The 25,774-nt window shown below is 38.4% G+C and overlaps 1 protein-coding gene across 5 annotated transcripts in view; it reads right to left on the reverse strand.

The window, feature by feature from the left end:
- Window positions 1-25,774, reverse strand: part of ZFYVE9 (zinc finger FYVE-type containing 9) — a 138,619-nt gene that overhangs the window by 32,873 nt on the left and 79,972 nt on the right. For all 5 annotated transcript variants that reach the window (XM_060205896.1, XM_060205895.1, XM_007535150.2 and 2 more), the window contains 6 exons: window positions 18,920-19,040; window positions 10,766-10,888; window positions 8,286-8,441; window positions 5,493-5,717; window positions 3,554-3,636; window positions 1,378-1,482 (listed from right to left, as the gene is read on the reverse strand). In XM_060205896.1, coding sequence (XP_060061879.1) covers window positions 1,378-1,482; window positions 3,554-3,636; window positions 5,493-5,717; window positions 8,286-8,441; window positions 10,766-10,888; window positions 18,920-19,040 — 813 coding nt within the window. The remainder of the gene's footprint in view (window positions 1-1,377; window positions 1,483-3,553; window positions 3,637-5,492; window positions 5,718-8,285; window positions 8,442-10,765; window positions 10,889-18,919; window positions 19,041-25,774) is intronic.

Consider the following 25,774-nt stretch of genomic DNA (forward strand, 5'->3'; position numbering starts at 1 on the left):
TTTCTCATTAACTAATAAATCTTTAAAGAAATATAATTACAGCCTGGGAAATGATACAGTGGCTAAAGTGCTCAGTTTATAAACATGAGGTTCTAAGTTCAATCCCTGGTATACGACAGAATGATACTCTGGTTCGTGTTTTCTCTCTCTCTACACGCACGCAAGCATGCACATGAGACTTGTAAGTAAATAAAATCTTTTAAAACGCAATAATTTGTTTTTAGAACCTTAACAGCCAGTCAGGACTTACATAAAAGGTAGTCAAAAGTAACATACAGAAAGAGAAGAGGAAAAAATGCAATCTCACCACTAATATTGTAGATATAAAGTTAACTTTCTGGTTTTATTCCTTTTTTAAGTTAATTTTTTTTTTTTGGTCTTTTCAAATAGAAAGGGCAAGACAGAGATGCAGAAAGAAAGAAAGAAAGAAAGAAAGAAAGAAAGAAAGAAAGAAAGAAAGAGAGAGAGGGAAAGAAAGAAAGAAAGAAAGAAAGAAAGAAAGAAAGAAGGAAAGAAAGAAAGAAAATAGCACCAAAGCTTCTTTCAATACAGTGAGGGCCAAGTTTGAACTTATGTACATGGCAAAACAGCATACTATCCAAGCAAGCTATATTGCTGGGCCAAAAAGTTCATTAATTTTTTCTTATATATTTATCTATCTTTGATAGAGACAGAAAGATATTGAGAGGAAAGTGGGAGATATGAGGAAGAGAGAAAGAGAGACAGGTACAGCACTATTACACTGCAGGTGGGGGTTGGGGCTTGAACCTGGGTCCTTGATTACCATAATGTGTACGTTAAACCAGGTGCACCAGCAACCAGCCCCACACTTTATATTTTTATGAGAGAGAAAAACCAAAGCACTAGTCCACCAAGCATCCATGGAGTTCTACCCATTTCTGTCTTTGGTGCTAGCAATGAACCCCATGGCCTCAGCCTTGAAAGGCATGTACTCTAACCACTGAGACAACTCCCTGACCCAGTATAAAGTTAATTTTATACCTTAGTCAAAACACAAAACTCTGACTGGGGACAAAGCATAGAGGTTATGCAGAAAGGCTTTTGTGCCTCAGGTACTAAAGGTTTTAGGTTTAATTCCCAGCATCACCAGAAGTCAAGGCTTAGCAAAAACAAACAAAACAACCATGCAAAACTCAAAAATGACTTGTCATAACAGTTTCAAAGGTTAAAAGTATAGTCAAATAAATCACAAATTTAACATCTTGCCTTTCTATAACAGATTTCTCCATTTATTCAATTTCTTCAATGTTATGAATTGATTCTACTATCAATTAAATAATTTACATATAATTGTGTATTTTTCACCTTTACTTATGTATTCAATTACAAGAAATATGCCTTTGTGATAGATCTTACCTCATTGTATCTGTTGCTGGGAATTTTGATGCTGGTTTTTCGAACTTCCATATCAACCACCAAACCTTGAACTACAGGCAACGTATACTGGTAATTTCTGAAGTCCTGAGCAAAAGCAAATTGAAGTAGAATAGAGAATTTACCAATGACAGGATTTTATTCACAGTAATAAAAGTAGCACAAATGGAAAGAATATCAACACTGAAAAATCCCACTTATTGAAATATTGTTATAGTAAATGTAAAATGAAATTGCAAGTATGTGTAGTCAGACTGTATATTTTTATAAGGAATTATATAGTTTCATAAGTATCTTCTATACACTATTAAGTGAATATGTCATACTTTAAGATCACTTAACATTTTCTGCATTTATATGTTAAGGTCTCCTCCCCGTAAGGTAAGCTCCAAAAGGGTGGGGGTTCTTTCTGTTCAATTCCTGTTACATCTCAAGACACTTAGAACATCCTGGGTAATCAATGAATATTTGTAGAAACACACACACATGGTCCGGGAGATGGTCTTTTCTGTCTTTCTAATAAATAAATTTTAAAAAAGAAGAAAGAAGGAAGGAAAGGAAGGGAGGAAGGAAGGAAGGAAAAAAGAAAGAAAGAAAGAAAGAAAGAAAGAAAGAAAGAAAGAAAGAAAGAAAGAAAGAAAGAGAGACACCACCCAGTATAGCTCAAGCAAAATGAGCAAAAGTGATGAGTCAAGTGACCCAGGAACCCCTGGTCTTGTGACTGGTATCTGAAACAAGGACAGTCTTTTGAAGGGGTATGCTAATAATATGTGAAGTTTAACCTAATTTTAACAGTGCCAAAAAGTCAAAATAACTCAGAAGACCTTCAGTTAATAGTGGGAAATAATTAGCACAATACTAAACATGACTTTAGTTATACCTTACAACTCTTAAAATCAAGGGGGCTGGGCAGTAGCATAGCGGGTTAAGTGCACATGGTGCAAAGCAGAAGGATCAGCTCAAGGATTCCAGTTTGAGTCCCTGGCTCCCCACCTGCCGGGGGGGGGGTCATTTCATGGGTGGTAAAGCATGTCTGCAGGTGTCTAGCTTTCTCTCCCCCATCTTCCTGTCCTCTCGCTATACCTCTCTGTACTATCCAGCAACAACAATAACAAGGGCAACAAAACAGAAAAAATGGCCTCCAGGAGCAGTGGATTCATAGTGCAAGCACCAAGCCCCAGCAATAACCCTGGAGGCAAAAAAAAAAGACAAGACTTGAAAGGATTGAACTGTGTTGACTATAACAGAACTCCAGAATAATTATAGAAAAGCAAAAGCTAGGACCCAGGAAGTAAAACTGCAGTACTTGCCATCCAAAAACAACAACAAAATACCAAACATGCAACCTGATAGGTAGGTAGTACAACCAGGGCAAAGTAGCTTGTGAAAACAGTAACTCTTGCTACTTGAAAAATATTACTTGATTTGGAGTGTTGGCAGCTGAAGTGGTAATTTCAGTGGCTAAGAGTAGCTAACCTGTTTGAGGCAAATAATAAGAAAACTGATTTACAGAAATTAACAAGGAGTCAGGGGAGTGAGACAGACATAGGGTGCTTCATAAACTCTTCAGATACCTAGGATTGACCTTGGGCTCTGTGTATGTAAAACAGATTTACTGAACCCAAGTCAACCAACGTCTTTATTCAATAGAAAATCAAACCTGTGTGTGTGCAGAGGAGACATAAAAGAGTCTAGCAGGAATAGAAAGAATGAAGATTAAATTTCAGTCTATACACAGATCTTTCAGGAAAGAATGAACACCATATTGACTTGAGATGTTCAAACACAACCTATGACCTGTCTTTCAAAAGAGTAAGCTATACAGACACAAGAGATACCCCTAGAAAGCCAGGACTGAATTAGAAACAAAACAGAATGTTAGGTGTTTTCATTATATTATCCCTAACACTCCCAGAATTCTGCTAGGTAACTTAAGTAGTAGGTTTATAGTAAGAGGTTGGAATCCTATACTAGTTCACTCCTAAGTGTAAGACATTTTACAAAAAATATGTATGTCTCTTCTTTTTCCTTCAGCACAAATCTTCAGCTATATTAAGCTGCAGGGTTATGACTATCAAAAATACATTTAAATCTTCCTCTTTCTTCTCCCATACAAACTCCATTAAAAAAAAAAAAAGAATATAAATTCCCAACTTACTGCAAGAAGATTCATGATGGTATGTCCTGTCTCTCCAAACAACGGCTTTCGAAATCTGACACTGAACAGTGGGCATGGATAAACTATGGAAATAAACAATCAAACTAAAATTAGTTGACACCACAGACTGATACAGTTCCCAACATACAACTATAATAGTTCATTGGAGCATATGATATTTAGAGCTCAAGATGTATTTAAGGCAGGGAGCAAGCAAACAGTTATGCAAAACAACTTTCAAGCCTGAGGTTCTGTGGTCCCAGGTTCAATCCTTGACACCACCATAAACCAGAGCTGAGCAGTGCTCTGGTAGAAAAACAAAACCAACCGAACACACAAAACAAAAGGGGAGATAATAGAATGGATATGCAAAATGGCTTTCTTGCCCAAAGCTCCAAAAATCTCAGCTTCAGTCCCCCACACCATTATAAATCAGAGCTGAAAAGTGCTCTAGTAAGAGAATACATAAATAAAATAACAATGTATTTAGCATGGCAGCAACACATCCTCAATCTTCTACTAACTACAGCAGATTATCAAAATAATCTTTTTGATGTACCTGTTTCTTCAGAAGGACTCTTCAGACCAGATTAATTCAGGAAGCAAGTATCTTCTCATTCTTCTATGCTCAAAAATGTCTAAGACTTCATTCCTATACATCTCCCACTTATGACCCTTCTTAGAAAAGTCTGTTCTAAACAATTTCTTAAAATTTATGGATGAATCATATGTACAAGACGGGAAAGCACATATGTTGTTTCCACTTATATGTATATAAGCCTTTCTGAATCTCCTTATATCATTTTGTTGATTCACTTGCCACAGTTCACAGTTAAGCCAAGATGCACCTTAGTCTAACAAACATTTTTTTCAACTTCAATATCTTAATGAAGTTAAGAGTCCAACTTGGAGCTCCAAGAGCATTTTATTACCTTTAAGATACCACTATAATCATGATTTCTGTATGTCTTCTTCATAGTCATACTGCAATCAATTCTACATTCCCAGAATTTATGACAAAGGATAAACCTTTATTAAATTCTTACTGTATATACAAATAAACAAGTGAAGGAATGAAGCTGATATACTGAAAGTTATATCCCAGAAAAAAAAGCACTGTTCATTATTTTTATAATATACAATTTCGTGGTTGATAAGTAATGTTTCACTATCTCATTTGACCCTCTTACCAATACTATATAGTATATAGGGCAACTATGATCTTCAGTTACATAAGAAATTAATGATCTGATTTCAGTCACCTATCCTGTGTTATAAAACTAGTAAGTGACAGAATTAACAACCTTATTCAAGTGGTCTGATTGCTAAACCAGGGCAGTTCTGACTAAGTCAAAGTATAAAATGTAAAATAAAGCTTGCAATTAGTTCTTAGTGTTGCTATAACCTCAGATAGGGAAACTGTTGTTGTTACCAAATTTGATCTTTATTAGTTTCTAGTATCTTTTTACTGGATGTAAAAAGTGTCATAGCTATCTTCCAGCCAACTGACAAGAATATGCGTAATACATGAATACTATAAATAAAATTGCTAAGTTTAGGTTAATCTCTTCTTAAAATAAATTAAATAAAACCAGTAAATTAGGCCAGGGAGACAGCATAATGATTATGCAAAAACACCTTTCAGGTCTCAGGCTCCCAGATCCCAGATTCAGTTGCTGGCACCACTATAAGTCAAAGCTGAACAGTGCACAGGTAAAATAAGTAAGTAAAACCAGCAAGTTTATAAAACAATAATCACTAACCTTCTCATTTCAGTCCTTCCTAATATAACCAAAACAATACTCAAATTTAGCTTAACTGTTTCAAAAGACAATTTCTGCTAAACTGTATTACAGGATGGGAGTGGTGTCCAGAATATTTCAGATTTTAATTTAGTCATAACATGTTTGTATTATTTGGAAGCTGTTTTACTACTTACGTCGATATTCAGCTCCAAGCCTCAACATTAGTCGGATAGGAAACACTTTAGCCCAAGGAGTTTCCCATTTCTGTATTAGAATTCCAAATAAGTAAGGTGGGGTTGGGAGTACTAGGTCTTGCAGTGACTGGTAGGTAGCTGTCACATATAAGAATCCACCATGTTCTTTACTGCCAAGGAAACTTTGACTGAAAAAAGAATGTCCCAAGTTGCCCACAACATTTCCTAAAACAAACAAAACAAATAAACAAAAATTACTCTCTATGAATAAATTAATCATACTTTAACTATTATTAATCAACACTGGTCCAGATACTACTAAATATTAACTCATAATCTTTCAACATGAAAAACACCTAGGTAGATAGTTTTTTTTAAATAAATGGTATTTATTTTTCAAAAACATTTATTAATTTATTATTAGCTAAAGGCAGAGAGACATTGAGAAGGGATGGAGAGATAGAGAGGTAAAGAGACAGAAACACACTTGCAGACCTGCTTCCTCATTTGTGAAGTTTTCCCCCTACAGGTGGGGGCTCAGGGCTTGAACCCAGGTCCTTTGAACTGTAATTTGTGCACTTAACCAAATATGCCACCTCCTGTCCTCATAAATGGTATTTATAAATTGAACTTTGTTTTCTGTTTTTCTCAGGGTATTTATCAATTATTTATCATTTTTCCAAGTAAGCATGAAAGAAATTATCATAATATAGAGTTTGTCTAGAGGGCATGGGGTAGATAGCATAATGGTTACACAAAGAGACCCTCATGCCTGAGGCTCCAAAATCCCAAATTCAACCCCCTACAACATCATAAACCAGAGCTGAACACTGCTCCGGTAAACAAAATTAAAAAAAAAAAAATCAGATTTTGGAGTGGTCACATACTATTATTATGTGACTAAGAATGTGTTGCTCACATTCTGTGAGCTTTAACATGTGTAAAATGGAGGAAATTTTACTAATTTTCAGACCTATTTGAGAAATAAAAGGTAGACAGGCTAAGCAGTGGTGCACCCACTTGAGTGCACGTTACTTTGTGCAATGGCCTGGGTTCAAGCCACTGGTCCCCACTTGGACTGGGTGAAGCAGGTCTGCAGATATCTCCTTCTCTTTCCCTATCTCCCCTTCTCTCAAATTCTTTCTCTATCCAAAATAAATAAATAATAAATGAAATAATAATACTAAAAATAAAATAGATGATAGAATATACTACAATTTGGAAAACAAATTTATTTTATTGTATTTACTTATTCAGGATACAGAGAAAAATTGAGGGAAGTGGGAGAAAAAGGAGAAAGAGGGCCTGGGTGGTAGCACACCTGTTGAGCACACATGTTACAATGCACAAAGACCCAGGTTCAAGTCTCCAGTCCCCACCTGTGGAGGAAAAGCTTCACAAGTGGTGAAGCCATGCTACAGGTGTCTCTCTTCCTCTCTATCTCCCCCTTCCCTCTAAATATCTGGCTGTCTCTATCAAATACAGATAATAAAATGGTTTTAATGTTAAAAAGAAACCTTTTAAAATATAAACAAATGTAGTGCTAGGGAATGAAACCAGGGCTTCACACATGTGTGACATGGAGGAATCATCTCTGGTGCAAAATTTTAAGGGGGGGGCATGAGAAGGGATGGGGGGACACATAGTATTACTCCCCCATAGACAGAGTTCCATCCATTTTCTTCCTTGATTCTGTCCATGGTGTTCTCATGTAATGCTGCGGATAGAACCCCACGCCTCATGTATGGAAAGCATGTGTTCCACCACTGAGTCACTTCCCACAGCCAAACACTAGCAAGTCTTAAACAGTGGGAATGAGGACATGCTCTCCCATGGCTTGAACCCAGGTCCTTGTGTAAAGTGTGTGTCCTATCAGCTAAGCTACCTCCTGACCCACTGGATAATTTCTTCAGTATAGAATTACACAAGGAAAATTGTTACATTCAGAAAATACTTCCCGATGCAATAAATGGGAATTTAGCTCAATTATACCACTTCTTACCTCCTCTGCTCATCGGAGAAATTACTGTTACAACGGCAAATAATAAATTTAAATACATTCTTTCCCTCTCAACTTTCAATTTATGTCTTTATATTAGTATCATTAGTCTTCTCTAACTTCTAGTAGCTAGGCACTTACATTTACATAGGTACAGTTAATATTATTTAACTTATTTTGAAACACAGTAAAGCTGTCTATACTACTGAATTTTCAAACCTGAAAATTATACAAACAGTATAATATTATGATTATACAGAATTGATTCAATCATATATGAAATATAAACAAAGCACATGAGCTTTCAAAAAAGAAAAGTAGTAACCAAACTGTTTCTCAGGCCTTTTGGCAACTATGGCAGTTATCAGGAACAGGAGCTTGAGGGGCACAGAACTCTGGTGGTAACTGCAAAATGAAACTATACACTTGTAATCTTATAATATCTTATAATAAATCAGCAATAAGAATCAAAAAGATTTTATAGAAACTGTTAGCTGAAGAAACAAACAAGAATTTATGATTATGTTTTCTTCTACTGGGTACCAATATCTGAACCTCCAGCTTATTCAAAGGAAAACATTTTTATATCAAGGACAATGAGTTCTCTTATAAACTTATTTCAACTTTTAAAAAATAATAACAATCATCCCAGACAAAGAACTAAAATTTATAATTTCCTCGAGCACCAATGTCCAGTGCCAGATTTCCAAATTTAAGGCTAATATTTTATACTTTCATCCAGTTTTTTTTTATTATCTAAAAAGGGCACAAACTAAGTCAGGAAGCATTCCTACCTGCTAGAGCATCCCGATAAAGCTGCACAAAATGATTAAAGATATCCTTTGGCAAACACTTTTCATCTGGTAGACACTGGAGAAGAATGATTATTTCAGATTGACCCACTGCGTGCATTCCCTTGGTTGTAAAACACCAGCACTTCCTGTTCACATCTATAGATGGAATAAAAACACGAAAGTAAAGGATTTCCTCTAAATTCTTAACCTTAAAAAGATTCACAGAAATATGACATAATGTGGCAAAAAATAAAGCAGGTCATATTATCTGTATAATTTAGTTTTAATATTTATTTATTTTCCCTTCTGTTGCCCTTGTTGTTTTTTAGTGTTGTTGTAGTTATTATTGTTATTGTTACTGATGTTGTCGTTCTAAGGACAGAGAGAACTGGAGAGAGGAGGGGAAAACAGAGAGGGGGAGAGAAAGATAGACACCTGCAGACCTGCTTCACCACCTGTGAAGTGACTCCCCTGCAGATGGGGAGCTGGGGGCTCGAACTGGGATCTTTACGCTGGTCCTTGCACTTTGCACCACTTGTGCTTAACCCGCTGCACTAACGCCCAACTCTTGTATAATTAATTTTTAACCTTAAAAAAAAAACACTTTACCATAGGAGATTAATTATTAAAGACCAGAAAAAGACACTATTACAGCTCTGGACTCAAGTTGTGGCATAAAGAGAAAAAAAAAAGTATATATATATATATTTGTATATGAAACCAGAGCACTGTTAAACTCTGGTTTATGGTGGTGCTGATAACTGAATCTGGGACCTTGGGTGCCTCAAGTATGAAAGCCTTTTTTTTTTTTTGTGCCTCCAGAGTTATCACTGGGGCTCTGTGCCTGTACTAAGAATCCACTGCTCCTGGAGGCCATTTTTTCCATTTTTGTTGCCCTTGTTATTGTTGTTTTCGGATAAGACAAAGTGAAATCAAGAGAGGAGGAGGGAAACAGAGAGGGGGAAAGACAGACACCTGCAGACCTGCTTGTGATGCAACCCCCTCCCTCCCCCCACAGGTGAGGAGCCCAGGACTCAAACCTGGATCCCTACAAACCGCGATCCTTACACCAGTCCTTGCACTTCGCGCCATGCGTTTACACACTGCTCTACCACCTGGCCCCCTGTATGAATGCCTTTTAGCATAACCATTACGCTATCACCCCAGTCCAAGGGAAAAAAACTATAGATACTTATTACATTTAATCGAACTAAACAAATCTAACTATAACATTATTTGACTTCATGCTGTAAAAAAAAAAAAAGCTGAAAAAAGATAATTTTTCTGCATTGTTTACTTCCACTTCTTCACTTTAAGTCTATATAGATTCCCAACAGCACAAATCAAAACTAACATTCAACCATAGCACTTCCTACATTTATACTGTACTTCATTTGTACTGCATTGTATTTAAACAATGGGATGCCCAAAGGAATTGAAAAAGGATTTAAATAAAATTATCAGTACCATGATGAAAAATAGTTCTGTTTTGAGAATTACTACTTTGTTTACATACACCTAACCTGGAGGTCTCTGATTCAACTATATTAAGATGGTATACACTTTAGGCATTCTAGGTTTGCTATTTTCTAGGTGAAACTTCTAGAAAATCAAGTGTGGTAAATAGAAAATTTGAGCAGACTATTCTTAAATATAATCCTAGAAAGAAAAGTCTCAAGCATGCATCAATAACTACCAAAACACACAAGTGAATGATTTGCAAATATATCAGAAACCTGAATTCCATCAGTGTTGATCCTCTATGGATATGATAGTGTGTCTGATTTCCAAGCAAGGTTAACATGAAGCAAGTATAAAGTGAGAACTGAAGGACTGCTGCCAGTGCTTTCTTCTTCTCAGTAAACTCAGCCTACTAATACTCATCCAAGATAGACACATTCTGTATTTTTTAGTACTATCTTAGAGCCAAATTCCATGTTACTATTCCATGTTACTTTTTCTCTTGCTGATACTCAAGAAGACAGCACCAAGAATTGAGACGTTTCTTCTGAATCCTCTAGCAAACTGAAGTTTCACTATATGCTATTTAATACGAGATAGAGTTTTATGAGACAGAGGGGGAGAGAGAAAGAGAGGAAGATGATGGGGAAGAAGAGAGTATGAAGCCAAAGCATCACTCTGGTATATGTGGTACTAGGAATTCAATGGGGAGCCTCAGGCATGTAAGTCCGTTCTCTACTAGTTAAGCTTTTCCCCTGGCCATCCCTCTAATTTTTTAAGAACAAGAATTTCAGTTAGCACCACAGATAGCTTACAGGATATATTATTTTATAAAAAACACACACACACACACACACAAAACTTCAGTACTCATTTTTCATTATGATGTGGATCTATAGAAAAATGCTTGTGTAAAAAAAAAAAAAGGAAAAACATTTGTGTAATGAGTTTGAAAGCATTACTTTTATCTATTAGTGTAGTATGCCACCTAATTTTTAAAAAACATAATTTCAACTTACAATTTACAATTTTAACCATTGACAACAAATTTGCATTTAAAACAAATACAAGTGGATCAGGTCCACCATCCTCCAATTGCTGCATTACTGAAATCTGTGAAGGCTTTTCTTCCACAGCATAATCTGTAAGGGGAGAAAACAATGTAAAATGTTAATTAAAGGAAGGAATCAAATTAGAAATCTGATGGAGAAATGGGCCGATAGTTTACAAGAGAGATGCATGACTTAAGAGTGAAAAGAGGTTTGCATTTGCTTTCCAAGTATTAATAGTACCCCCCTAGGAGTCGGGCGGTAGTGCAGTGGGTTAAGCGCAGGTGGCGCAAAGCCCAAGGACAGGCTTAAAAATCTCAGTTTGATCCTCACCTGCAGGGGAGTTGCTTCACAGGCAGTGGAGCAGGTCTGCGGGTGTCTATCTCTCTTCCTCTCTGTCTTCCCCTCCTCTCTCCATTTCTTTCTGTCCTATCCAACAACGACGACATAATAACAACAACAATAACTACAACAACACTAAAAAACAAGGGCAACAAAAGGGAAAATAAATAAATATAAAAAAGTAAAAACAATAGTACCCCCTACATTCTCAAAAGTGACCCCTTTTACTCAAATATAGTTATCTTAGACTTCTCCAATGGTTTGTGTCACAGTTTAAAGACAACCCTATATATATTTAATAATAATTCTACTATCGAACAACATTTTTACATATTGCGTATCCTGAGACTAACACTTAAAACAATCCATGATATTCAAGAAAGTAGCAATTTCCTATTAACTCCAGAAAGGATGTCTATGGGTTGAGGTAAAGGAGAGTCTCCACATTTTACTCTCTGCCTATTGTACTAGAAGATTTTTTTTACCAAAGAAAAATCAAGTTTTAAAAGTGCACACAGAAAGTAAATGTACTCTAAGTGAATGGCTTCATGAAACAACTCCTCTATGTCAAGAATTAGGTTTACAGATCAGCAAAATCACCTCTAAATCACAGACTTCTGAATAAAGACAAGTTAATACTTGAAACCCCCTATAAGCACAGCATGTACTATTCAGCCACTTGAATGGATTTGACTTTTAGGAAAATGGAACTTTGCATTCTTATTCATACACAGGGCAATTATGCTTCTTCCTCCCTTCTTTCCTTCACTCCTTTCAGCCAGTAGGGCTTGTTTTTTTTTTTCCACTAGGGTTATCACTGGGGCTCAGTGTCTGCAGAATAACTTGACCACTTCTTGTAACCTTTCCCCAACACTTTCTTTTCTGATAAAGACAGAGAAAAAGAGGAGTAGGGGAGATAGAAAGAAAGACACCTGTAACACTGCTCCACTGCTTGTGAAGCTTCCTTGTGGTGGGTGGGGATGGGGAGCAGGGGCTTGAGCCTGTGTCTTCTCACATGATAATGTTTGCACTCTGTCAGATGCCCTACTGTCCAGCCCTGATCTTTCTTATTAATCTAAGGTTAATTAAAATAGCAAAAACTTAAAACCTACGTGATATTTTTATCAACAATAAGAAAAAAACATCCTGTTAGAGCAGAGGTACTGAATAATCAAACAAATATTTAACTCTTTGTGAAAGTTTACTATGTGAGACACAGTTAGATTTGATATGATACAATAAAGTTCTCACTTAACATTATCATTAAGTTCTTGGATACTTTAAGCAAAATAACATGATGAAACCAAGCCACTGAATAACATCATTTTGTTCAGTGTCAACTGGAATGTCACTTTTCTCATCAAAGTTATGATGAAGCAGTTTTATTGAAAGACCCACTGTGAAACACCTGTTATAGGCCCAGCACTAGGCTATAAGTAGAAGGCATAAATATTAGTGAAAATGGGGGGAAATTCATGGTTCAAATGAAAGAATCAAGACTAAAAATGTCTAAATGACAATAAGAATAGTGTAAATGTAGTAACAGCTCGTAAGAATTTCTATTAAAAACTTGAGTTCTTTCCAAATGTTGGCTGTTACAAATAGTACAGTAATGAACATGCGTGTGCACAGATCTTTTGGATAAGTGTTTTTTGTGTTCTTTGGATAGATGCCTAAGAAAGGCATTGCTGGATTATATGGTAGTTTCATTTTTAAAGTCTTCAGCAATCTCCAGACTGTTTTCTCACAGGGGCTGCACCAATTTGCAACCCTACCAAAACTGTAGTAAGTTTTCTTTCTCTCCAAAACCTTGCCAGAAATTGTTCTTTCTGACCTTTTTTTTTTTTAATTCTGTCTCCCAGACTATATTTCCTGTATTTTTATGTTGTTGTTTTTTTTTACTTTTTATTTATAAAAAGGAAACACTGAAAAAAACCATAAGATAAGAGGGGTACAACTCCACACAATTCCCACCACCAGAACTCCATATCCCATCTCCTCCCCTGATAGCTTTCCTATTCTTATCCCTCTGGGAGTATGGACCCAGCATCATTATGGGATTATTTCTTTATTGGGGGACTAATGTTTTACAGTTGACAGTAACCTTTTTTTTTTTTAATATAGGCCTTTTTATCAAAGTTATATGATATCTCACTGTTGTCTTAACTTACATTCCCTGACAGTGACACTGAGCAGGTTTCACATGGTGTGGGGAGGCCTCAATAGACTGTGGTATATTGCAGCAGATTTGGGTGCTCAAAAGGGGAAACAAAGGAGCACTCAGAGGAAGGTGGGGACCTAAGTCCTTATGGGAGGACTGGATGAGGGTTTAACAGAGGGTGAAATACACTAACACTTATCTTGGGGAAATGTGGAAATGGGTCCTTGTGACAACAATCCTATAAATCAGTGTTTTCCCAATAAAATGATACTGAAACAAATGTTAAAATTCAGAAAAATATAACCATAAAATAATTTCTATTAAAGAGATAAGGAAGAAAAACACATGGAGGCAGCTTAGGTAAGGAATTAGAAAAGAGTTTTCCATTAATCTATCTTTTGAGAGGATGAATTCTTTGTTTTTTCTGTCCCCCCTACCTTTTTTTTCTTTATTGGAGGATTAATGGTTTACAGAAAGGTTGAGTTCTTTAAGGAGTTTAGATTATAGAAGAAAACCTAGACAGGGAAGGAAAAAGGGATAACTATTAATTACACCCCTACTTTATTCTAGACATAATCTTTTTAAAATTTTTTTATTTATTAATGAAAGGGGTAAGAGAGAGAAAGAAAGAAACAGACATCACTCTGGTACTTGTGTTTCTGGGAATCAAACTCAGGACCTTGTGCTTGAAAGTCTAATGCTTTACCCACTGCATCACCTCCCAGATCACTATACTAGACATAGTCTTACTGTGTGTACTTTCAGATCTGTATCTGGCTTAATATTCACAATGACTCAAGTGTGTACTAATACCAAATTCTTACAAGAAAAAAGACTGAGAGGATATCAAACTTGCACACATACACAGAATGAAATGTCTTGGTACTGAAACTCAAATGTGTCTATTAATTCCATTCTCTTCCTACTATTCTACAGTGTAAGAAAAAGCAAAGTATGAAAAATGAATAATCAGAAAATAGTAATCTGTAGTATACATGCAAATAACTGAGGAACTAACTGATTAGAAATAAACTTAGAAACATAAATTAGGTTAAGGTATAAGAAACACGTATGGGGAGTCAGGTGGTAGCACAGCAGGTTAAGCACATGTGGCGCGAAGCGCAAGGACCTGCCTAAGGATCCCGGTTCCAGCCCCCGGCTCCCTATCTGCAGCGGAGTCGCTTCACAAGCAGTGAAGCAGGTCTACAGATGTCTATCTTTCTCTCCCCCTCTCTGTTTTCCCCTCCTCTCTCCATTTCTCTCTGTCCTATCCAACAACAACGACATCAATAACAACAATAACTACAACAATACAAGGGCAACAAAAGGGAATAAATAAATAAAAATTAAAAAAACAAAGAAACGCTGTATGCTAAGTAATTTAGACTGAAGGCAATCGGAATACACTGAATGTTTTATGCAAGAACAATCTATGATACCTGTTTAAAAAGATAACTGGGGAGTCGGACGGTAGCGCAGGTTAAGCACACGTGGCGCAAAGCGCAAGGATCCCGGTTCAAGCCCCCGGCTCCCCATCTGCAGGGGCGTCGCTTCACAGGCGGTGAAGCAGGTCTACAGGTGTCTATCTTTTTCTCCCCCTCTCTGTCTTCCCCTCCTCTCTCCATTTCTGTCTTATCCAACAACAACGACATCAATAAAAACAACAACAACAATAATTACAACAACAATAAAAAGACAACAAGGGCAACAAAAGGGAAAATAAATAAATAAAATAATAAAAAAAGAAAAGAAAAAAAGATAACTGGTGGGGGTCGGATGGTAGCACAGCGGGTTAAGTGCACGCAAGTACAGGTGTATAGAATCCTGGTTCGAGCCCCCGGCTCCCCACCTGCAGGGGAGTTGCTTCACAGGCAGTGAAGCAGGTCTGCAGGTGTCTCTCTTTCTCTCCCCCTCTCTGTCTTCCCCTCCTCTCTCCATTTCTCTCTGTCCTATCCAACAATGACATCTACAACAACAATAAGAACAAGGGAAATAAAAAGGAAAATAAATAATAATAATAAAAATAAAAGATAACTGGCAATATATGTAAGTTAAAACAAATAAGAGGTGGTCTGGGAGGTGGCACAGTGGTAAAGCTTTGGACTCTCAAGTATGAGGTCCCAAATTCGATCCCTTGCAGCACATGTGCCAGAGTGATGTCTGGTTCTTTTTCTCTCCTCCTTTCTCATAAATAAATAAAATCTTAAAAAAAAAAAAAATAAGAGAAAGACCGAAGTTAGGAGACAAGAGTAGAAGGCTCTGGGGGGCCTGAGTGATGGTGCAGCTGGTTAAGTGCACATAGCACCATGTTCAAGGACCCGTGTGTGAGGATCTGCGTGCAAGGGGCAGGTTTCAGCCCCGCTTCTCAACTTCATCACTGATGCCTCACAAGTGGTGAAGCAGGTCTGCAGGTGTTTCTCCATCCTCTCTTAATTTCTCCCTGTCCTATCAAATAAAATAGAAAAGAAGGAGGAGGAGGAGGAAGAAGAAGAAACAAAAGCCAGGCCTCCCACCTTCTGCACCCCATAATGTCCCTTGGTCCATGCTCCCAGAGGGATAAAGAATAGGAAAGCTGTGGGAGTCGGGCTGTAGTGCAGAGGGTTAAGCGCAGGTGGCGCAAAGCACAAGGACCGGCATAAGGATCCCAGTTCGAGCCCCGGCTCCCCACCTGCAGGGGAGTCGCTTCACAGGCGGTGAAGCAGGTCTGCAGGTGTCTGTCTTTCTCTCCTTCCTCCTCTCTGTCTTCCCCTCCTCTCTCCATTTCTCTCTGTCCTATACAACAACAACAACAACGATAATAACTACAACAATAAAACAACAAGGGTAACAAAGGGAATAAATAAATAAAATAAATATTTTTTTAAAAATTTAAAAAAAAAGAATAGGAAAGCTATCAGGGGAGGGGAGGGGATACGGAGTTCTGGTGGTGGGAATTGTGTGGAGTTGTACCCCTCTTATCCTATTGTTTTTTCCAGTGTTTCCTTTTTATAAATAAAAATTATATATAAAGGAGAAGAAGGAGGAGGAGGAGGGGGAAGGGGAGAAGAAGAGGAGAAAGAAGATGGAGAAACAGAAGAGGAAGAAGAAAAAAGGAAAAGGGAAAAACGGCTGCTGGGAGCAATGGATTGGTAGTACCAGCAATAACTCTGGTGAGAGAGGGAGAGGGAGAGGGAGAGGGGGAGGTGGAGGGGGAGGGGGAGGGGGAGGGGGAGGGAGAGGGAGAGAGGTCAGTGGTGTACCTGGTTAAGCACCCACATTACAGTGCTCAAGGACCTGGGTTAAAGCCCCCTAGTACCCACCTGCAGGGGAGAAGCTTCACAAGTGGTGAAGTAGGGCTGTAGGTGCCTCTCTTGTCTCTCTCCCTCTCTATATACCTCCCCCCTCTCAATTTCTCTGTCACTATCTAATAAATAAATAAATACATACATACATAAATAATTTTTTTTTAAAAAAGGAAGAAAGAAAGGAAGGAAGGAAGGAAGGAAGGACTGACTTTGGGGAAGGAAGGAAAGGCATGGGGTGGAGTGGCATTAGGGTCCTGGTGTACAATGGGGAAGGAGACCTAGGTTGGAAGAGTAAGTGTCTTGCAGACAGCCAAACACCTATCTTGAGGAGATGAGAGGTTGGACGTATGTTTCAACAACTTACCATAAACAACCCCCAATAAAAATTTTAAAAAATATTTTATTTATTTATTAATGAGAAAGATAGGAGGAGAGAGAGAGAGAGAAAGAGCCAGATATCACTCTGGTACATGTGCTGCCAGGGATTGAACTTGGGACCTCCTGCTTGAGAGTCCAGGACTTTATCCATTGCACCACCTCCTGGACCACAATAAAAATATTTTTAAAAAAAGAGTTGGAGGGGGCCAGGTGGTAGCACAATGGGTTAAACACACATGGTGCAAAGTGCAAGGACTGGCTCAAGAATCCCGGTTCGAGCCTTGGCTCCCCATGTGCCGAATGGTCACTTCACAAGTGGTAAAGCAGGTCTGCAGGTGTCTTTCTTTCTCTCCCCCATCTTCCCCTCTCTCTTCTCTCTGTCCTCTCCAACAACAGCAATAACAACAATAACAATAACAAGGGCAACAACAACAACAAAAAGGGAAAATGGCTTACAGGAGCAGTGGATTTGTAGTGCAGGCACTGAGCCCCAGCAATAACACTGGAGACAAAAAAAAAAAAGTTGGACAAAAATATCTATGTATATATGTGTATACATTTAATTAATTTAATAGACATTTAATAATGTCTATTAATTTAATAGACATTAATTTTTTTAAAGAAGAGATTTTTAATTTTTAAAAAAGTTATCTTAGTTGAATAGAGACAGTCAGAAACTGAGGAGGGGGAGATAGAGAGGAAGAGAGACAGAGAGACACCTGCATCACTGCTTCACCACTGCAAGTGGAAACCAGGGACTTGAACCTGGGTCCTTGTGCATTTTAGCATGTGCACTCAACCAGGTGCACCACCACCTGGCCCCTAAAAATAAGAGATTACTGAAAAACCATCTTCTGAAAATGTACTATCTAGATGTTGACTCAGATGAATCAAGAACAAAATTTCCCATAAAACTAGACATTCTTTTGATTGGGTAGTAATTTTACATTTTACTAGGCATCCCCCCAAAAAGCAAAATTGTTCTTTAATGTCAGAGTGGTCCATTTATTACACATATATTTCTGAATGTGTATTATACATCAATACAAAAAATACATTAATGGGTGGGTGTTGCAGTAGTGCAGCAGGTTAAGTGCACGTGGCACAAAGCACAAGGACCGGCATAAGGATCCCAGTTCGAGCCCCTGGCTCCCCACCTGAAAGGGAGGGGGTTGCTTCACAAGTGGTGAAGCAGGTTTGCAGGTGTCTATCTTTCTCTCCTCCTCTCTGTCTCCACTCCTCTCTCGATTTCTCTCTGTCCTATCCAACAACAACATCATCAATAGCAACAATAAGGACAACAACAAGAGCAACAAAAACAGAAAAAAATGGCCTCCAGAAGCAGTGGATTTGTAGTGCTGGCACCTAGCCCCAGCAAATAACCCTGGAGGCAAAAATTTAAAAAAATAAATTAAATTAATTAATGTACTGATTGTAACATGTGGGTCATTCTTGGGAAAGAAACAACTCTCCTGAATATCACACGCTCTGAGAGCTTGTTGGAAGGCACTAGCAGGGGAGTGCAACTACTCCGATACCCTCATTGGAAGACCTGTCCACACTTACAGCTTGTACAGGGAGGAAGGGGGGACCTACCCAGCCAGCCACATCAGCTGAATCAACTCTGGTGATCAGTAGGGTCACAGACAACAAAGCCAGATTACTCACATCCCACGTGCTTTGAAATATGAAGTAAACATATCAAAAAGCTAAACTTACATTATGATTAAAAATAATATACCCTACCAAAGTGAATTAAAAACCTACAACATTCACTAAGAGCAACAACTGATTGATAGCATTTAGTAACTGCATTTTGTTATAAAAAGAGTGATTATCACTAGAATTCTATCTTCCCCATAGTTAGTTGGAAACATGGATATCTCACAATGTCTATTTAGAATAAATAGTCTACATATAAATTTACATTATATATCTACATAAATTTAGTCTACATACCTCCTTTTACACCAGTGGAGATGAGAATGGGAGGAAGGCCATCTTTAGGAATAAGGTTCATTGCACTTCCAACAGGACTTCCAACCTGAGTTATACTCCCAGAGAACAGAGAAATATCCGTCTAGGTAAAGGAAATCAGCAAAGTGAAGCTTACACAGATTTTATGACTTTGGTAGAATATAGTCAAGAATATAAATGGAATTTAAGCAAATATTTGGAACTCATAATCTGAAGGATCATAGAATTGTTATTTATTACTGTTGTTTACTTATTTTAAAGATTAACAAGAGAGAGAGAAAGGAGAATCAGAGCATTACAAATTGCAATGGTACATGAGATGCTGGGGATCAAACTTAGGACCTTATGTTCTTTTCTTTACTTTTCCTGATCAAAGGTGAGACAGAGAGAGAGAGAGAGATAGAGAGGGAGAGAAGGAGGGAGGGAGGGAAGGAGGTGAGGAGAGAGAGAGAGAGAAAGAGAGAGTTGCAGCACTGCTCTACCTCTTGTCAAGCCACCCATTTGCAGGTTTAAATCAGGGGCTTAGAACCAAACTTCTTGCACACACAATGTGTGAATTCTACTAGGTACGCTACCACCCAGTGCCCTGTATGTTACATACTACATAAAGCTTACCACTAGATTCAATTCACCATACGGTTGGCCCCATTACCTAGCTCCTATTCCTACTGATAACCACTAATTGGTCTTAATTTAAAAGCTTACTTTTTATTTAGTTCATTGATTTGTAATATTATTGGTGTCATTGTTTTACCAGAGAAAAACTCAACTTTGGTTTATTGTGATGTTGAGAATGTAATCTGGAACTTGGACCCCGAGGCATGAAGTCTTTTGCATAATCAATACATTATCACCCTGGCCCTGTGATGTTTCTTTACATAGCACAAAAGTAAAATGATAGGGTGTCTTTCTCCATATGACTTTTAAAAATGTTTTCCACTATACAGTTTTTCCATTTATATTTGTTCTTGTGTTGCTGTTGCTGGAGCTGGAGCTTCACCGCTCTGGGCCAAGTTTTTCAGACTAAAGGAAATAGAAGGACAGACTCCACAACACTGAAGTGCCCCTCATCGTTATAGCAGTGGAGGCTCAAGCACGGGTTACATTTGTGAAGAAGTCAGTGCTTTCCCAGGTGTGCTAGCTCATCCATCAGACCCTACTTAATCCATTTAGCATCATCTAACAGTGGTAATGAAAGAAGAGGATTTGAAGTCTGAGTTAAAACTGCCTATACACTGGCTTCTTCTGCCATAAAAGAAACATATTTTTAAAAATACATTTAAAAATATGTACTGGTGCAGTGGCAACAGAAACAAAATTAGTTCCAGTGTTGTGTTGTAATTTATGAACTTTAAATACCTTTAGGATATACTTAAACAGAGTCTAATTTTTATTGGATTTTCAAATTAACTTTGAGGATAGTAATGATGGTTATTCAACAGTATGATTTACTTAGCCATTACACTGTGCATTTAAAAAGAGAAAATACTATCTTTTATTTATTCATGCAGAAGATAGGCAGAAAGAGAAAGAACCAGCCATCACTCTGGTATATGTGCTGCTGGGGATTGAACTCAGGAACTCATGTTTGAGAGTACTGTGCTTTATCTACTGTGCCACCTCCCGGACCACCTTTTATGATTATTTCTCAATAAAAAAGAGAAAACAAAGCACACGTGGTGCAAAGCGCAAGGATTGGCATGAGGATCCAGGTTCAAGGTCCCAGCTCCCCACCTGCAGGGGAGTTGCTTCACAGGCGGTAAAGCAGGTCTGCAGGTGTCTATCTCTCCCCCTCTGTCTTTCCCTCCTCTCTCCATTTCTCTCTTTCCTATCTAACAACAATAATAACTACAACAATAAAACAACAAGGGCAACAAAATGAAATAAATAAAATAAAAAGAGAGAAAACAGCTTAATTTGGTCATTTTCCATTTACTTTTTTTCTGTCCACCAGGGTTAGTGATGGGACTCAGTGCCTGCACAACTCCACTGCTCACAGTGGCCACTTTCCTTTCCCTCCCTCTCTCCCTTCCTTCTCTTCCCTTCCCCTTCCTTCCTTCCTTCTTTCTTTTATACCTGGTATGAGAGGGACAGAGAACAAAACATCTGCAGCACTGCTCCACCACTTCTGAAGCTTACCCTTGCAGATGAGGAGTGGGGCTTGAACCCAGGTCTGTGAGAATGGTAATGTGTGTAAGCAGCCAGATATGTAACCACCCAGACTCATCTTCCACTTACTATGCAATGAAATAAATGTCCATTAACAGGAAAATAGATATACTGTAGCATATTCATATGGTAAAATACTACTCAGCAATAAAAAATATTAGTGTCTGATGCATACAGCATGGATAACATTCATAAGTTTTAGCTTGAGTCTAAGAAACTACACACTGTGCTGAGATAGCTAACCCAGTACAGCACAGGTCTTTTATGAGAGAGGCACAGAGTTCAAGTCCCAGGACAACATGAAAGCACCATGGACAGCACCAGGGAGTGGTGAATTATGTGGTAGAGCAGTGAGCATTTGATAATTTGAATTTTCGAGAAAGCAAAGGAGTGTTATTCACACTGTAAGGGGGGTGGAAACAGGCACAAACTGGTACTGGAGTATAAAATCTTGTTCATAAATTTGGTAGTGGTGAGATATTTTTAAATTAAATTTATTTGTTAAATTTTATTAGTGATTTAATAATGATCCATAAGACTGTGGGATAAGTGGTGCAATTCCATATAATTCCCACCACCACAGTTCCATATCCCCTCCCCTCCACTGGAAGCTTCCTTATTCTTTTATCCCTATGGGAGTATAGGCCAAAAATCTTTATGGGAAGCAGAAAGTGGAAGGTCTGGCTTCAATAATTGCTTCTCTGCTGGATATGGTCATTGACAGGTGAACCCAGAACCCCAGCCTGTTTCTGCTTTTCCCTAGTGGGGTAGGGGTCTGGGAAGGTGGGGTTCCAGGACACATTGGTGAGGTCGTCTGCCCTGGGTAGTCTGGATGGAATCATGGTAGCATCTGCTACTTGATGACTAAAGGAAACAAAGCATTCTGATTTGCTCACTGATGATACATAATTACACCTTTTAATAAGTAGTTATCTGATATCTATGTAAATACCATAAATGGATAATGAATTATTTCATTTAATTAGTATTAAGTGTAGATATACTATTAGAGCATAAGGATGAGAGGAATATATTATAGTTTGTACTTAAAGAATTTGTTTTCCAGAGAGACTTTTTTTTTTTTTTTAACCAGAGCACAGTTCAGCTCTGGCTTATGGTGGTGCAGGGGCTTGAACCTGGGACTTTGGAGCCTCAGGCATGAGAGTGTTTGCATAACCATTATACTATCTACCCTCCGCCTCGAGAGAGACTTTTTTTGGAATATGAGATCTTTACATGACATATATCAGACAAAGTGCTAATATTCAAAAGTTATTTATATGAACTCACCAAATTCAGCAAAAAAAAAAAAAAAAATCCCAAAATGGGAAGAGGATATAGACAGAATCTTCATCAAAGAAAAGATTCAAAAAGTTATTAGGCATATATAAAAAAAAGTTCAAAGTCTCTGATTATTAGAAAAATGCAAATAACAGAGAATAATAAACTACCACTTAACTGCTCTGAGAATGTTATACATTGGAAACAACAGTAATAAAAGTGCTGGTGAGGCTGTAGGAGGAAAAATCTACACTGTTGGTGGGGATGTAAAGTGGTCCAACCATGTGGAACGCAGTCTGCAGAATTCCCAGAACACTATAAAGGGACCTACCCTATGACCCAGCAACTCCTTCCCAGGGGATATATCCAAAGGAAGAAAATACATACATCCAAAAATGTACATATTCATAGTAGTACAATAAGTAATAGCCCAATCTTAGAAGCAATCCAGGTGTCTACTGACAAATGAGTAGCTAAAAAAAAATTATATATATATACACATACATATACACACAATGGAATACTACTAAGCTGTCAAGAATAATGATGTCATCTCTTTTGCCTCATCTTGGATGGAGCTTGAAAGTATCAGGTTAGGGGAGTCGGGCTGTAGCACAGTGGGTAAAGCGCAGGTGGTGCAAAGCACAAGGACCGGCATAAGGATCCCAGTTCGAACCCTGGCTCCCCACCTGCTGGGGAGTCGCTTCACAGGCGGTGAAGCAGGTCTGCAGGTGTCTATCTTTCTCTCCTCCTCTCTGTCTTCCCCTTCTCTCTCCATTTCTCTCTGTCCTATCCAACAACAACAACAATAATAACTACAACAATAAAACAACAAGGGCAACAAATGGGAATAAATAAATAAAATAAATATATATATATAAAAAAAAGAAAGTATCAGGTTAAGTAAGATTAGCCAGAGGTCGGGCGGTAGTGCAGCGGGTTAAGCACACATGGCGAAGCACAAGGACCAGCAGAAGGATCCCAGCTTGAGCCCTCGGCTCCCTACCTGCAGAAGAGTCGCTTCACAAGCGACTCTCTCCCTCTGTCTTCCCCTGCGCTCTCCATTTCTCTCTGTCCTATCCAACAATGACATCAATAACAATAATGACTACAACAATAAAACAACAACAGCAACAAAAGGGGAGGAGCAAAATTAAAATTAGAAATGAGCTAGGGAGTCAGGCGGTAGCACAGCGGATTAAGCACATGTGGCACAAAGCACAAGGACTAGCGTAAGGATCCCGGTTCGAGCCCCCCCGCTCCCCACCTGCAGGGGAGTCGCTTCACAGGTGACTCTCTCCCCCTCTCTGTCTTCCCCTCCTCTCTCCATTTCTCTCTGTCCTATCCAACAATGACGACATCAATAATAACTACAACAATAAAACAATAAGGACAACAAAAGGGAATAAATAAATAAATATTAAAAAATTAAAAAAAAAAAAAAGAAGAGAGCTTGAGTTTAGATGAAGTAACAACAAAGGGAAAAAGTCCAGAATCCTGGCAGTGAGAACAGAGATTCTCACAACAGAGATAAAAACTTACAGCCCATGTGGTTTCACACCAACCAGCCAGCTTTCCACCATTGGTGGTTTCTGACCTTCCACTCACTATTGCCACCTGCTTCAGGTCCAGCCTGTGCACAGTGGCTCTGCTCCCACTAATGCATGCCTCCCCAGCTTGCCCTCTCCACACATTTTGGTTCAGATTCTGGTCCTCACAGAAAATTAAATATTATGGAAATACAAGTTGAACCAACTACAGTGATGGACAAAGACAGTAGCCTGAAAACCCCAAATTCAACAGAGCTATATAAACCTGATGAAGTGTTCACAACTATTGTCCAAAGGATAATCTCCAAATTGAGAAAATGCATGGAAGAAGGAAAATTATAGAAAATTTCCTAACAATTATCATAGAACGCATAGTGCAGTGGCTGCGTTTAAAAAAAAAACAACTCAGGGGGCAGGCAGTAGCACAGTGGGTTAAGCGCATGTGGTGCTAAGCACAAGGACCAGTGCCAGGACCCAGTTCCAGTCCCTGGCTCCCCACCTGCAGAGCGTCGCCTCACAGGCAGTGAAGCAGGTCTGCAGGTGTCTATCTTTCTCTCCCCTCTCTGTCTTCCCCTCCTCTCTCTCCATTTCTCTCTGTCCTATCCAACAACAATGACATCAGTGGCAACAATAACAATAATGACAACAACAGTGGCAACAAAATGAGAAAAAAATGGCCTCCAGAAGCAGTGGATTCATGGTGCAGGCACCGGCGATAACTCTAGAGGCAAAAAAAAACAAAAACAGAAACAAAAACAAACATCTCAGCAGATGGGAATACCTGCAGAAAGGTCAAAGCTGAAAGCAGAGAGATGAGGTAAAAGAAGCTACTCAAAATAAAACAGCAAAAAGAAATAAAAACACTAAATTTCAAGGACAGTACAAGAGAGCTATGCGATAGCATTAAGAGGAATAGTATTTGTATTACAGGGGAACAGAATTCATATTAAAGAGAGAGAGACAGGCTGGGAGTATGGACCAACCAGTCAACGCCCATGTTCAGCGGGGAAGCAATTACAGAAGCCAGACCTTCTACCTTCTGCAACCCACAATGACCCTGGGTCCATGCTCCCAGAGGGATAGAGAGTGGGAAAGCTATCGGGGGAGGGGGTGGGATATGGAGATTGGGTGGTGGGAATTGTGTGGAGTTGTACCCCTCCTACCCTATGGTTTTGTTAATTAATCCTTTCTTAAATAAAAAAAAAAAAAAAAAAAAGAAATATTAAGTGAAAATTTTCTCCAAATTAATAAAAGAAATAGACCCTCAGGTCCAAGAAGTCCAAAGAGCTCTAAGAAAAATAAATTGAAATCGAAGTTCTGCAAGGCACATAATAAATAAAATCAGAGAAAAGTCAAAGGTAATTCTGAAACTTTCTAGAGTATTCTCACGAGGGAAAATCAATGACTATTAGCTAACTCCACCCTCCTTTCTACTCTTTTTTTTTTTTTTTTTTTTTTAACCAGAGCACTGTTCAACTCTGGCTTATGGTGGTACGGGGGACTGAACCTGGGACTTTGGAGCCTCAGGCATGAGAGTCTGTTTGCATAACTATTATGCTATCTACCCTCCGCCCCCCCTTTTTTTAAATAAAGATAAGAGTGTCAAAGAAACCATAACATTGAAGTACTGAAGTTTCTTTCAGTGTGGTGGGAGCCAGGCTTGAACCCGGGCTACACTCATGGCAAAGCATCAACACTACCCAAGTGAGCTATTAAACTGACCCTCAGATGACTTCTCTATAGAAACTAATGGCAAGAAAGCACTGACAGGATACATTAAAAGTTTTAAATGGTAAAGATCTCCACCCAAGAATACTTTATTCTGCTAGATTATCAG

This window comes from Erinaceus europaeus, chromosome 13, assembly GCF_950295315.1.
Source record: "Erinaceus europaeus chromosome 13, mEriEur2.1, whole genome shotgun sequence".
In the NCBI taxonomy this organism is placed as follows: Eukaryota; Metazoa; Chordata; class Mammalia; order Eulipotyphla; family Erinaceidae; genus Erinaceus; species Erinaceus europaeus.